The sequence below is a fragment of the Brachyistius frenatus genome, unplaced genomic scaffold (genome assembly GCF_029030835.1).
Source record: "Brachyistius frenatus isolate BFR_SWC_R1_liver_20210118 unplaced genomic scaffold, ASM2903083v1 Contig_37, whole genome shotgun sequence".
Lineage (NCBI taxonomy): Eukaryota > Metazoa > Chordata > Actinopteri > Embiotocidae > Brachyistius > Brachyistius frenatus.
The window spans coordinates 1,612,501-1,626,783 of NW_027210636.1; the positions used below are offsets into that span (position 1 = coordinate 1,612,501).

General features: G+C 42.0%; 1 protein-coding gene across 1 annotated transcript in view; it reads right to left on the reverse strand.

The window, feature by feature from the left end:
* Positions 1 to 12,304, reverse strand: part of ppp3cca (protein phosphatase 3, catalytic subunit, gamma isozyme, a) — a 24,827-nt gene extending 12,523 nt beyond the window's left edge. The window contains exons 1-4 of the mRNA XM_069701519.1: positions 12,113 to 12,304; positions 11,496 to 11,956; positions 5,558 to 5,755; positions 4,635 to 4,759 (exon numbers count right to left, since the gene is read on the reverse strand). Of these exons, the coding sequence (XP_069557620.1) occupies positions 4,635 to 4,759; positions 5,558 to 5,755; positions 11,496 to 11,562 (390 nt within the window). The 5' untranslated portion in view covers positions 11,563 to 11,956; positions 12,113 to 12,304. The remainder of the gene's footprint in view (positions 1 to 4,634; positions 4,760 to 5,557; positions 5,756 to 11,495; positions 11,957 to 12,112) is intronic.
* Positions 12,305 to 14,283: the final 1,979 nt, after the last annotated feature.

A 14,283-nucleotide genomic window follows, 5' to 3' on the forward strand; every position in this document is an offset into this window, starting at 1 on the left:
CGGCCTGCTATTAAGCAGCTGGAATGAGGCGCCACGGTAACCGGAGCCAGCAGGTGTGTATTCACGCAACTGACAACGTTAGATAAAGAAAAAAAAAAAAAAAGGCGTGGGGGAGCCTCGGCTACTCTCGTCTTATTCGCTCCCATTGTTAGGTGGAGTATCGAACTGTGAAGGGTAGGTGGATGTGCTGTGGGGGTGGAGAGGGTGGTGTGTGTGTGTGGGGGGGGGGCAGGGGGGATCGGTGTGACTTGATCTCTTCCGTGCGGAGGCGGAGGAGGAGGAAAATGGAGACACGGCTTGTCGGAGAGCGGCTGGAGAGCTGACATGGGTTATAATGAGAGACCCTCTGCACACTCTGCTAGCCGGCCGCTCCGTGTTCGAGCCCCCGAGCGGGGAGGGGGAAGACACAGGAAGTGGCGCCGAAGCGAGCGGCGGCTACCTTCACCTCCACACACACACACACACACACATATAAAGACGGGTGAGAAATTAAAGAAAAAAAGCCTAAAATGCTTGACTTTTCGCCTTTTTGTATGTAGACAGACACTTCAGTGTTTGCCTGCTATGTGTGTGTGTGTGTGTGTGTGTGTGTGTGTGTGTGTGTGTGTGTGTGTGTGTGTGTGTGTGTGTGTGTGTGTGTGTGTGTGTCGGGGGGGGCGGGGGTGTTGGGTTGGATCTCAACAGAACAGATTGAAACTGATTTCTCACATGCTGGCCTTCATTGGTGATACGCTACTTCAAGAGGCAACGGCGACTCTCCTTACGTTGCCTAGGTAACCACATCCTGATACCCATTTATTTTTTTCTTCCCCTATCTGTCTTATGCGATACCGAAGTCAGCTCCGAGGTCTTTAAAATGAAGAGACTTATCAACCTCCCCCCACCCACCCACCCACTTTACATCAGAAAAACCCAGACAGAGCCTGCTTCCTCTCTTCCTCTTGAATCAAGGACTGCCGACTGATGATTATTTTTCTTTTCATGATCATGATCTCCCTAAAGTCTCCAAACAGCCTTCGAATGTAGAATCTGGCAGCAGCGGGAAAACGTTTCGGTCGAAAAAAAATCTGGTTAGTAGTCGGATTAGCATTGTCTGAGTCTGATTTGGAGGTAAACAGATCACATCGGCCAAACTGCAATCTCAGAAACCCCCTCGGATATCTTCTAACAACAATTTGGCTTTTTATTTGCTCGGTTGTAGAGTTTTTAAACCGTAAAGTAAAAACTACTCGTGAAACAGTCGGGCCTCAGAAGTTGTTTCCGTTCTCAGATCTCAAGTTGTTAAATTAGACTCATAAGAGGAAGTCCTGATCTCCGCTGTCGACGGTGGAACCTCTCAAGGCCGAAGCGTTAGCGACAACGCTCGACGCTTTTCATTCTATGATTCGCAAACAATGAAAAAAAAACCTCGAGGAGATGAATCACGAGGTTCTCCGTAGCTTAAAGAACCCCCCCAAAAAAATATCTTGATATAAAAAAATACACATTTCCACAAAAGAGCACTCTGCCTGTTTAGTATCGTGTTGTTGTCATAAAGTAAAGTGAGTTCTGACTCGCAGATTTTTCCGTTGTTAAAAACTTCACCTTCACCGTCTTCACCTTAAAACATTTTGAATTTTAAAATCAGCAGATATCCTCTTCCTGTCCACGTTCCTTTGAAGTAGCGACGGGGAGAGTTGAAGAAGTTAAAACTGCACTTCGCTGTGAGTCAGAAGAAATGACAGTAAAGCCTGAGATTCACACTACTCCCACAAGGTACCCGAATTATTACTCTTATTTTTTTACTTTTTTTTTTTTACAGACAAATCTAGATCAAGACTATCTCACCGCCATCTGCCACAATTTGTGTGTTTTTTTTTGGTCACCGTTGCTTCGGACAAAGTTCCCCAAGAACATTTTATATATGACTCATTTTTTTTTTCAGCCAAATTTCAAAGACGTGTCCTGTTGTTTAACACTTTAAAGAGTTATACCACTTTTATATATATATACAGTGGGTACGGGAAGTATTCAGACCCCTTTAAATGTTTCACTCTTTGTTTCATTGCAGCCATTTGCTAAAATCAAAAAAGTTCATTTTATTTCTCATTAATGTACACTCAGCACCCCATGTTGACAGAAAAAAACAGAAATGTAGAAATTTGTGCAAATTTATTAAAAAAGAAAAACTGAAATATCACATGGTCTTAAGTATTCAGACCCTTTGCTGTGACACTCATATTTAACTCACATGCTGTCCATTTCTTCTGATCCTCCTTGAGATGGTTCTACTCCTTCATTGGAGTCCAGCTGCGTTTAATTAAACTGATTGGACTTGATTAGGAAAGGCACACACCTGTCTATATAAGACCTTACAGCTCACAGTGCATGTCAGAGCAAATGAGAATCATGAGGTCGAAGGAACTGTCCAAGGAGCTCAGAGACAGAGTTGTGGCAAGGCACAGATCTGGCCAAGGTTACAAAATAATTTCTGCAGCACTCAAGGTTCCTAAGAGCACAGTGGCCTCCATAATCCTTAAATGGAAGAAGTTTGGGACGACCAGAACTCTTCCTAGACCTGGCCGTCCAGCCAAACTGAGCAATCGTGGGAGAAGAGCCTTGGTGAGAGAGGTAAAGAAGAACCCAAAGATCACTGTGGCTGAGCTCCAGAGATGCAGTAGGGAGATGGGAGAAAGTTCCACAAAGTCAACGATCACTGCAGCCCTCCACCAGTCGGGGCTTTATGGCAGAGTGGCCCGACGGAAGCCTCTCCTCAGTGTAAGACATATGAAAGCCCGCATAGAGTTTGCCAAAAAACACGTGAAGGACTCCCAGACTATGAGAAATAAGATTCTCTGGTCTGATGAGACCAAGATTGAACTTTTTGGCGTTAATTCTAAGCGGTATGTGTGGAGAAAACCAGGCACTGCTCATCACCTGCCCAATACAATCCCAACAGTGAAACATGGTGGTGGCAGCATCATGCTATGGGGGTGTTTTTCAGCTGCAGGGACAGGACGACCGGTTGCAATTGAAGGAAAGATGAATGCGGCCAAGTACAGAGATATCCTGGAAGAAAACCTCTTCCAGAGTGCTCTGGACCTCAGACTGGGCCGAAGGTTCACCTTCCAACAAGACAATGACCCTAAGCACACAGCTAAAATAACAAAGGAGTGGCTTGGGAACAACTCTGTGACCATTCTTGACTGGCCCAGCCAGAGCCCTGACCTAAACCCAATTGAGCATCTCTGGAGAGACCTGAAAATGTCTGTCCACCAACGTTCACCATCCAACCTGACGGAACTGGAGAGGATCTGCAAGGAAGAATGGCAGAGGATCCCCAAATCCAGGTGTGAAAAGCTTGTTGCATCATTCCCAAGAAGACTCATGGCTGTACGAGCTCAAAAAGGTGCTTCTACTCAATACTGAGCAAAGGGTCTGAATACTTATGACCATGTGATATTTCAGTTTTTCTTTTTTAATAAATTTGCACAAATTTCTACATTTCTGTTTTTTTCTGTCAGGATGGGGTGCTGAGTGTACATTAATGAGAAATAAAATGAACTTTTTTGATTTTAGCAAATGGCTGCAATGAAACAAAGAGTGAAACATTTAAAGGGGTCTGAATACTTTCCGTACCCACTGTATATATATATTTACATACCCTTTATTACCCATGAAACACCGTCGTAGCCATCCAAACCCGCCGCAGCCGTAAAAAAAAAAAAACACCGGCACCCCGGACCTCAATAATAGCACCGCGGCCCACTTTGTTGCAGCCGGACTGCAGCTCTTTCTGTTTTAAATCCTCTTGTCTTATTTTTAAACCGTTCCAACGTGCACGTATGAACTGTGGCCTTTGAAGGTGCCACGGAAATAGATGTTCAGACGCTGAGATTTCAGAGCATCCTGACGGGACTTCGATTCAAGTGGCTGTAAGTCACCGTAGGAAAAACAGGTCTCTAATTTTTTTGAATTACGACTAACCTTTAATTTAAGCTGCAGCCGGTGAGTCTGAATTCACAAACCAAACAACCCACTTGACAACAAAAGGTCAGTTTATGTTAAGATGTGACTTTATGACAGTTTAACCGGCAGCCGAGGTAAAAATAAAGAGCTTAGGATGAAGGCAGCTTTTGCACACCGACAGCGAACGTAACAACAGACCGGAGCACGTTCGGCTTCCAAATACCGACAAGATTTAATACGTGTTGCATTTCCACTGGAGCGGAATTGAATTAAATATTGTAAATTAAACTTTAAAATGTTAAGGCACAATCTAAAGGAGCGGTTTCTGCTGTGATGGATAATGTAATCGTGAAACGACATCTACTAATTAAACGTGACGGGGGAATACAGCAAAGAAATATATATATAAAAAAATACACTGACAGACGTCGAGGGAACTCATGGATGAATTTTTTTTTATCAACACCTGCAGTTTAAACTTAAACACCTGAACTTGACATATTCATGAATATCTATGAATTTTTTTTATTTTGCTACTTGCGTCAAGTGATTAAAAAAAAAGTCAACGTCGTCATCGACGACAAAAACGCCGAATTCTGACTGGTTCCTTCAAAACTACTAAACAGTAAAAAAAATATAAAAAAAATTAAAAAAGCATATTTGAACAGATTTTAAACACGACTTACCTCGATGCTGAAGTATCCTCGATCGACGTAGTCACCGAGGAAGAGATACCGCGTGTTGCTAGGCGACCCCCCCACTTCAAACAACTTCATGAGGTCAAAGAACTGTCCGTGGACGTCACCGCATACTGCCGACGGGGGAGGAGGGGAAACAAAAACTCGTCTGAGAACCACCATTCCCGTTTCTCGTCCTGAATTAAGTCTCTACGTTTATTTAACTTGCAGACGTCAACACGTCTCCGATTCAGTTACGGTCCGTCTATTATCTGCTTCGAAGGCGTGCACACCTTTTTAACGCAGCCATTTTGTAGGAGAAGCTCGGGCGTGTTAATCTTATCACGTCATTTTTTTTTTCAATGACGGTTGCTTTTAGTCTTTGTTTACGACACTTTCCGTACTTTCTCGAAATTAATTTATTCATGAATTCATCCCGCATCAAATAGTTACTCCTTAAAACTACTACCTGCACTGTTTTTAAATCTAATTTGATAAAAAAAAAAAAAAAGTATCCTATTCCATTTTATTTGTATATACGGTGCATTTTGAATTTTTTTTTTCATATTAATACCTTTACTACCTCTATTTTTTATTGCTTTTTGCCGCATCTTCTGTGCCGCTGGATCTTAACCAAAAAACTGAACTGATTCTTGTGTCGAGCTCTCCCGCACGGCGGATCCCTCGCAGGACGCGTACGCTTGGGTTTCAAATGTCAACAGGTCAAGGTCGGCGACGGTACAGAGCGGCAGCGCTAATACTTGAAAGGGATTTGGTGTCTTGCTTAAGTATGCAGCACAGGTGGAGGCGGGCCATTGTAACAGGGAGTCTGAAAGCCCGGACCTCCGGTTCAAGGCTGCCCTACAGACATAGAGCCGGTAAAAACACATGTCACGATCCCTCGGCGGGCCATCTACAGCGGCCGGCTGTACCTGTTATAGGCGCATCCACTTCCAGCATGCACTTCTCCTGGCGGAGGATGTTGGCCCCGTCGTTGATGATCTTGAACGCCACGTCCTCCTCCACCCTGCCCTCCTTGACCAGGTGGTTGCGGAGCAGCTCGGTGTTGGGCTTGCCATCTTCGAAGAGCTCTTTAATGGTCAGCTTCTGCTGTGGAGGGTATGGCACCGCTGTGGGGGAGGAGGGGGTCAAAAATATAAATAAAATAAAATAAAATGCAACGTGATGACGGTTTTCAGACTACAATACAATCAAATCTGAACACGCAGACGTAATGGGACTCATATTTATTACATTTCACGCAGCACTTAAGCCGAATCGTTTCAGAAACTAAATAAACAGATTTCATGTTTCTCGCTGGACTTCACACGGTGTGAAATTTCATATTTTTAATGGGACGACGTCTTCTACAAGTCTTCTACAAACTTAGCTAAAACATGGGTTGCGTTCATTGTGACTTACTTCCACTGATATCATTATCGCCAATGAATAAACATTCACAAATCCACTTCGAAATCAGACGATAAACGCCAGAACTTGCCGGAGAAACACTGCAGATAGGAAGTGCTACAATACTTTTAATGGTGCCAAACAGAGGCTTAAAAAAAAAAACCAGGCCTCAAACTGGATCTCGGGAACCGACTTCCTGGCAACCGATACTTCCTGTTTATATCCCCCGACGCCTCTAAAATATGGGAATTTTTTATAGTAATGAGGCTCAGAGGTCAAACCTCTGTCCATTTATTAAGATTTTGTCTTGGAAACCAGGACTTTTTCTTGGTCACCATTTGGAGCAGAGGTGCCTGAACTCTTTCCTACGAAGGGCCAAAAATAAATGTTTATATGTAATAAATATTACAAAGAATTCACAATCTAAACCTAGAAAAGACCCATTAAAACAACACTTCTTATTAGTAATTGTATGACTTTGCAGAAAGTATTGCAAAACACACCAAGCATCTACATGATTCTTTTTATATATATATATATATATATATATATATATATATCACACATGATTTTAAGATGTTTTATAGCACCGGTAATAATATATAAGGAGTTACGGCGTTTCAAGACAATCATTTACTCAGGAGAGGTGATATATGCCGCCGAGATGAAGGAGGAGGGTCGAAGTACACCTACGCGATAGATGCGCGAGGCAGCCCCCCCCCCCCCCCTCCGGTAAGCTGCCACACACCACCTACACAATCCTTTTATCGTCATCACAAAAGGTCAGCACTCCCGAAGGCTGAGACCTGAGAAAGCGTGCAACAAGTAAAAACCGCAAAATGTACCAGAGAGAAAAGAAGACTTCAGTTTATGGACTATGAAGATGAAACGAATGCAGCTATTTTCTCTGCTTGTAAAAAAAAAAATACAGGCTTTTAATACGTAATCAAAAAAAAAAAAAAAAAAAAGAAGCCTTATTTAATTCTCTTAAAATGGGGCCTTAATGGGGGAAATTATGTCAAAAGTCTCTTTTTTTTTTTTTTTTTTTTTAAAGTCTCCCGCTCTGCAGATTAGCAGTGTAACGGCGGCATTATCTCCATGGGGGGGGGGGGGGGGGGGGGGTCATGAACCTGCCGGGAGCAGACAGTTGCCGACTAATCTGCGCTTGTTCAAAACAATAGTAGAGCGTGATCCAAGGCCTCTCACTAAACAGGGCAGGTGAGGTGAAAAAAATAAAGCCGGTGTGCCCAATAACAGAACCGCAAATGCAGTATGTCACCAATTAAAGCGTGTCGTAAAGCTGGCCTGTTACGCCGACTGTGCAAGGCATGCAGAGACCCCCAAAAAAATATATATATATAAAGTGCAAATAAAACTCTGAGGATTTCATCTTGGATTCCTGGTATCGTCTAAGTCCATCTTGCAGGGTCGAAGCCCCGGACGCCCCTCGGCACATCAGATGTGACATAAATACCGATATCAGCTCGTGGGGATGAGCAGCGCTCCTCGGTGAGATAAAGCTGCGCCGGCGGCAATGAATAAGAACAAATAAATAAGCGACAGACAGCGAGAGAGAGAGAGAGAGAGAGAGAGAGAGAGAGAGAGAGAGGCTTTCTGGGAATGTTTACACCCACACACAGCGAATCAAAGTGCAATATGAAATGAAAAGAAAAAGGCATTAATGATTTTTTTTAATTTTTTTTTTTTTAGTGTGGGTGCATTTACTAATCAGCGAAGCAGAAGCCTGAGTGCAGAGGAAGCTCGAGTGTCGCAGTCTTGGCTGAAGAAAAGAAAAAAAACAACAACACATTTTTTTTGTGTTTTTTTGTAAAAAGCTGATGTGTTTTTGTTTGCAGGAAATATTTGAACACGTGAATCAAATGCTTGTCGGTGGCGTTTCGACCCTGAAAAGCAAAGAGGGTGGCGGGTGACTGATGTTTTTTAGCTTAGACCGTACAACCCCCCCCCCCCCTTTCCTCCTCCCCTCCCCCACCTCCCCCACCCCTTGTTTGGCCCTGCAGTGGAAAAGCTGGAGCTCCAACTTTGGCCGAGCCTGCGATGCCGAGGACAAGCTGTGATGCGTCGGCCCGGTGCGGTATAAATAAACAGTAAGTGCTCCCGAGGCCCGCGAGGCAGCGCCGCGAAGAGATCTGTAAGCTGAGGTACGAGACCTTAAGAACAGATTAGGTAAAGCCTCTATTAGCAAGGGCTTCCAGATTCAGGGGCTGTTTACTTAAAAGCCTCGTCACACCGGGAGGAAGCTTGCAGTGCGAACAAAAGCGGGCCGTGTATATATATATATATATAAGAAAACAACGGGTTTTTTTTTAAAGGCGGTAGCCGTGCGGGAGCAAAATTTACAAGCATTTGCCCGAAAGGCCGGCGATGAAGTACCCGATAACAACCCGAGCGCTACCATCCAACCAGACAGGAACGGCAAATAATCATCATAATAATAATAAAATTCTGGGTTTGATTTGCCGAGAACGATCGAGGTCTGTTCAAACACGGATACGAATGAATCTCCGGCTGCAAACGCTCGTCACTCGAGTTCAAACAAACGAACCACACTGTGCAGTGTTTAAAAAAAAATAATAATATTAACAGTCATAAAGCTGCCACCGTGACTGGATCCTTACGAGAAGACTTGCCTGGTCCCCCTTTAATTAGCATTAATGTTTGATGAACTCTGCTTCACAACCACACACACACACGCACGCACACACACACACACACACACGCGCGCAGTGGGCCGCTGCTGCACTGCAGTCTGGCATGACAACAAACGACTCAAGAAACAAAAGACGCGACTATCTACCGTCCTGCCGAGGATAATGTTTTCGACCGTGATATCGAGCTCGGCTACTAGAATATGTTTCGCCATTGTTTCAAAAAAATCTGCACAATAGAGGTGGGGGGGGGGGGGAAGGGTGTGCGGGCGGGGGGTGGGGGGTGGTGAGGGGGTGGGAGGATTGAATTACAAAAGATGCGGCTGGGTAGAGATGAATGGAGCGGGACCGTGGCTGGATGAATCATGAAGTTCCCACTTCACATCGCTCTAATTATCAGTGAATGCATTTACCCACCGGAGAGCTAAATGGCCTTTCATTCGCCATCTCCTGTCAATCAATCATAGCAGGGTGGGGGGAGGGGGGAAAGGACGGGTCAGGTGGTGGTGGTGGTGGTGGTGGAGGGGGAGGGGGGCACGCATCTCCCTTCTTAAGCTTCTTCTTTTTAATTGGGGGAGGGGGGAGGTGGAGGGGTGGGAGGGTGTCAGTTTAACCCACGGAAACGAGCCGGTTAGGTGTCAAAAAAATTGACAGAGAAATCTTCACAGTTCATTCACACACACACACACACACACACACACACACACACACACACACACACACACACACACACACACACACACACACACACACACACACACACACACAGAGAGAGAGAGAGAGAGAGAGAGACCCCGGATATGAGAAAAAAAAAAACGATTTAACGAGCGTACGATTGGAGCTTCTGGGTCAAAAGGCAAAGTGAATGAGCTTAACTGCTGACTTACACAAGCAGAGCAGCATTAAGTCGAAGGTGAGTCGACCAGTTAAGCCCCTCCCCCTTTAAAAAAACATGTTTTTATAAGCCACCAGTTACACAGGGTGATATCACAAATCTCTCCCTGAAAACAAAACAAAAAAAAAAAACTGAAGCCATGGATGACATCATCTGCTGTCGGTTTGGTCAGGGGGGCGGGGGGGAGGGGGGTTGTTTCAGGGTGGACGGAGGGAGGGAGGGGGAGGGGGTGTCCCCACCCCGAAGCGACGCCGTCCTCACTCCGGCCTACATTTCCTCTTCTCCGTCTCTCGTCTCCTGTCACGTTTTCTACTCCCCGTCCCGTCTCCTCCACAGTGAGGCTCTGACCATGTTGGGAACATCACTGGGGGGGAGATTCTTTCCACAATTAACTCTCTCTCGTCCCGACCGGCTCACGCTGCTGCATTCCAGCCCGCTTGGCAGGACACGCTCCTCCTGCTGCCCCTTGCAGACAAGACTGAGGGCTGCGCCGGCGTTTAAAAAAAAAAAAAGAAGAAAACAAGAAAGTTGTAACTGGTGGAGGTGGTTGGAGCGACCTCATACTTGGCTCTGCCCGAGATCGGTCTCTTGGGGTGGGAGGGAGGGGGGGAGAGAGTGTGTGTGGGGGCTGGAGGGGGTAGCCCTGTCCGTCCCAAAACGAAGCCAGGACAAACATCGGTGTGGAGGAATCCATCTTGTCAAAAAAGCTCTGCCTGTAACCTGAGCAGACCCTCGAGAGAGAGAGAGAGAGCAGCAAAGCCTCGTGATTTTTAGATTTCATCCATCCGAGAATATAGAGGACCATTTCAGCTCCTGTATATACACATATATACACATATATACACATATATGTATATATATGGAGATCGTACGTCTGTGAAATTATGACAAAGGGCTCAAATATCAGTATATTATTCATATTGATATCGCCACGATATCATAGAGACGACTACCGGCGCCTTCGTGAGCGGTTTACACGATGAGACTTTGATGATTTGACTTTTAGTGGCTAAAAGGAAAACAAATTAGAAAAGCTTTTTACAGTGTAGTTCGTGCAGAACATTTTTGCTTTTAAAAGCAGGAAAAAGATGCCATATCACAATGTTTTCACTATCTAAAAAACAATCCAAGATAAATTATTGATATTATATATATATATATATATATATATATATATATATATATATATATATATGACTCACCCACGGATATCTGAGCATCCTCCTGGTTCAAATCTTAATGGTTTAACAAGCCATAAGAAGAAAATATGATAATTATAACTTCATAACTTTTGTTTCATCTCCGGATATGCTGCTATAATACTTTTATCGGAGAGCCTTTTACTGATTTTAGTGATCAACTCGTATTTCTTTTATACTTAATTTGTTTTTATAGTTCGTTTTATCCGATCGTCGTGTCGTTACTGGTAGAATTCACTTGTTTTTGTTTTTAATGGCTCATTTCACACGAAGCACTTTGTAACTGCAGTTTGGAAAAGTGCAACGCATGTAAAAGTGTATTATTATTATTATTATTTTATCGTTTCTCGTGCATTTTTATCTGCTTCCTGTGCATCTCATCTCTTTTCTATATTTTGAAATGTGCCTTTTATGTAACCTGAGCTGCATTTCTAGTATGAAAGGTGCCATACAAATAAAGTTTATCATCATCATTATTATTATTATTATTATTATTATTATTATTATTATTATAACATAAATTGCATTTTAAAAAACAAATAAAAAAGGAAAAACAATAGCTGGTTGTTTTTTTTTCTCTAAAAGCTACAGGTGTGTTTTTTGTTGTTGTTGTTGTTGTTGTTTTTAAATCCCTGCAGTAGCTGTCAATCAAAATGACGCCCCAGTGTTGTGTGATCGTGCCCCCCCCCCCCCTCACCTTTGATCAGCCGCTCCGTCGTGGACTGTTTCTCCGGTTTGTCTTTGTCTTTATCCTTCCCTGACATCGCTGCTTCGACTGGAGGATAATTTTCGGAGGAGGGTGGTTCACAAAAAAAATAATAATAATAATAATAATAATAATAATAATAAAATAATAATCTCGCACACCAGCTAGCCCCCCCCCCCCCCCCCCCCTTAAAGACCAGCTAGCGAGCACACCCGTCTGGTCGTCACCTCCGTCTTGACTTTGGGGGGCGACAGACAGGAACCGAGTTTATATCTGCTTGTTTCTCAAGTCTTCACCAAAAAAACAGAAAAAGATTTATCCCGCGAAAGGAGCTTCTTCTTCCTCCTCTTCCTCTTCTTCTTCTTCTTCTTCTTCTTCTTCTTCTTCTTCTTCTTCTTCTTCTTCCTACTGGCTAATAAACCCCCCCTGCTAGCTTACAGCCCCATTTAATGCTGAGCGATTAATTAAAAAAAAATAAAAAGCACAAAGTAGTAAATTATTTTTGACGCAATTGTAAAGAAATGTACATTAAAAAAAAAAAAAAACAATTTTTTTTTTTTTTTAAACGTAAGCAACAGGTTGAGCGTAAATAGTTGAGCGAATAATACCTGTTGTGTGACCCGGAGAAGAAGAGGAGGAGGAGGAGGAGGAGGAGCAGGAGGAGCAGCAGGAGGAGGAGAGGCTGCTCCGGTTAGCAGATAATCCGATTTACTTCCTCTTTCTTTTTCTTTTTTCCTCTTTGTTTTGCTCTTCAGCCGGTTAGCCGGCTAACGTCTCCACGCAGCAGCAGCGCGCGACTGACGTTTCATCTTCCGCGTGCGTTTTACTAGAGAGAGAGAGAGAGAGAGAGAGAGAGAGAGAGAGAGAGAGAGAGAGAGAGAGAGAGAGGAAACCTCCTCCTTCCCTTCCTCCTTTCCTTCCTACCTTCCTTTCCTCCTTTCCTTCCTCCTCGGATTAAACCTAAATCTGACAGCGAGTGAAGGAGAGCAGCGGCGGATTTCCTCCAACATGGTGGAGGCGATGTGACGTGACTATGGAAACGGAGCACGTGGTTTCGGGGGCGCGTTCAATAACACTTCTTTTTAAAATTATTATTATTTTAATTTATTTTTTTTTAATTACCTGGTTTGCAGATACTACTGCTTGAGTAAAAACAAATAAAATAAAATAATAATAAATAATAAAAATAATAAAAAGCACAATAACACTGTTGACTGTGTTTCTTGGTTGCTTGTATATTATATATATAGATATATACTGTACTGTATGTATATATATATATATATATATATATATATATATATGTATATATATATATATATGTTGACTGTGTTTATTGGTTTGTTGTATATAATATATATATAGATATTTAATGTACTGTATATATACTGTATGTACTGTGCATTTTATATTTATATTTTTTATTTTATTGCTTTTCTATTATATTATTCTATGCTATTATTATTTTTATTCTATTGTTTCTATTATTGCTTCTGTATGTATGCTGCTGTGGCGAAAAAAATGTCCCCTCGGGGATTAATAAAGTATATACCTACCTACCTACCTAAATAATTGTACAGCAGCTGTCGTTTTAAACGTGTTCATGTCCTCTATAGTCTTTTCTGGTTTTATTTGGTCATTTTTCTAACTGTAAATAAAGGTTTAATGAATTTTGCTGATTCTTAACTCAGTTCATATAAAAGTTCTAATATATCAGCGAGGTAAAATATAATAATAATATATGCAATATTATAAATAAATAAAAAAAATTAAGTACTGTGCAGTTTTATTTCAATATATTATCTTATGATAACGTGTTGTTTACACTGCATATTATTTTTGGCCCTTTTCTGCTCATTAACTGGAAATAAATATTTCATGACTTTTCCTTCGTCCCAATTCATCTAAAAGTTCTAATATATAAGAGAGCAATAAATCTTGTTCAACTTAAATTATATTTGACATTCATTTAAAAGTAGGCAACCAAGAAACTATATTTAATTGGCTGAAAGTATTCAGATCTGCTACTGAAGTAGAAGTACTAATACAGCAGTGTAAAAATACTCTGTTATAAAGTTCTGCGTGAAAAATCCTACTTAACTTAAAGTACAGAAATATTAGCAGCAAAATGTAGTTAAAGTATTCAAGTAAAAGTGCAGGTTTGGTCTCTCTGACTGATATATTATGATGATGACATCATTAGATTATTAATGGTGACTCACCAGCGTGTTTCTGTTGTAGCTGCTGGTTTGACCTACTTTATATCCAGGGACAGCAGATAAATGTGAGCGGTTGCCTGAACACTGAGAGACTTTTCCTCTAACCTTTAATTATTTGGTGAGATGTTGGATCATTTGAACATTTCCTGAGATGAGAAGTTTAGAGGGTAAAATCCCTGTTTTGGTGGAGAAACTCATGTGACCCCGACTACACAGTGTTTTTGTAAAATGTCAGAAGAAAAAAAAGTTTGGAAACCACTGGCTTTAAACTTGAACAACGTATTTTAAAAGCTTGTCATTTTATCAACCTGTGTCAAATCTTCCATCTTTAAAATTAACAGAATTTTCATGAAACCTTTGAAATGTAAATGTAAGATTACAACACAAACTCCTGCCAGAAAAATCAAGCTTTCAGCATTAAGTGATTCAGTACCAACCTTTGAACGCTAGATGGCGGTCTTGTTTCATTTCCCCCAAAAATAAATTGCTCAGTGCAAAAAAAAAAAAATGCAACTAATAATAATGATAATTATAATTGTAATTATAATAATAATTATAAT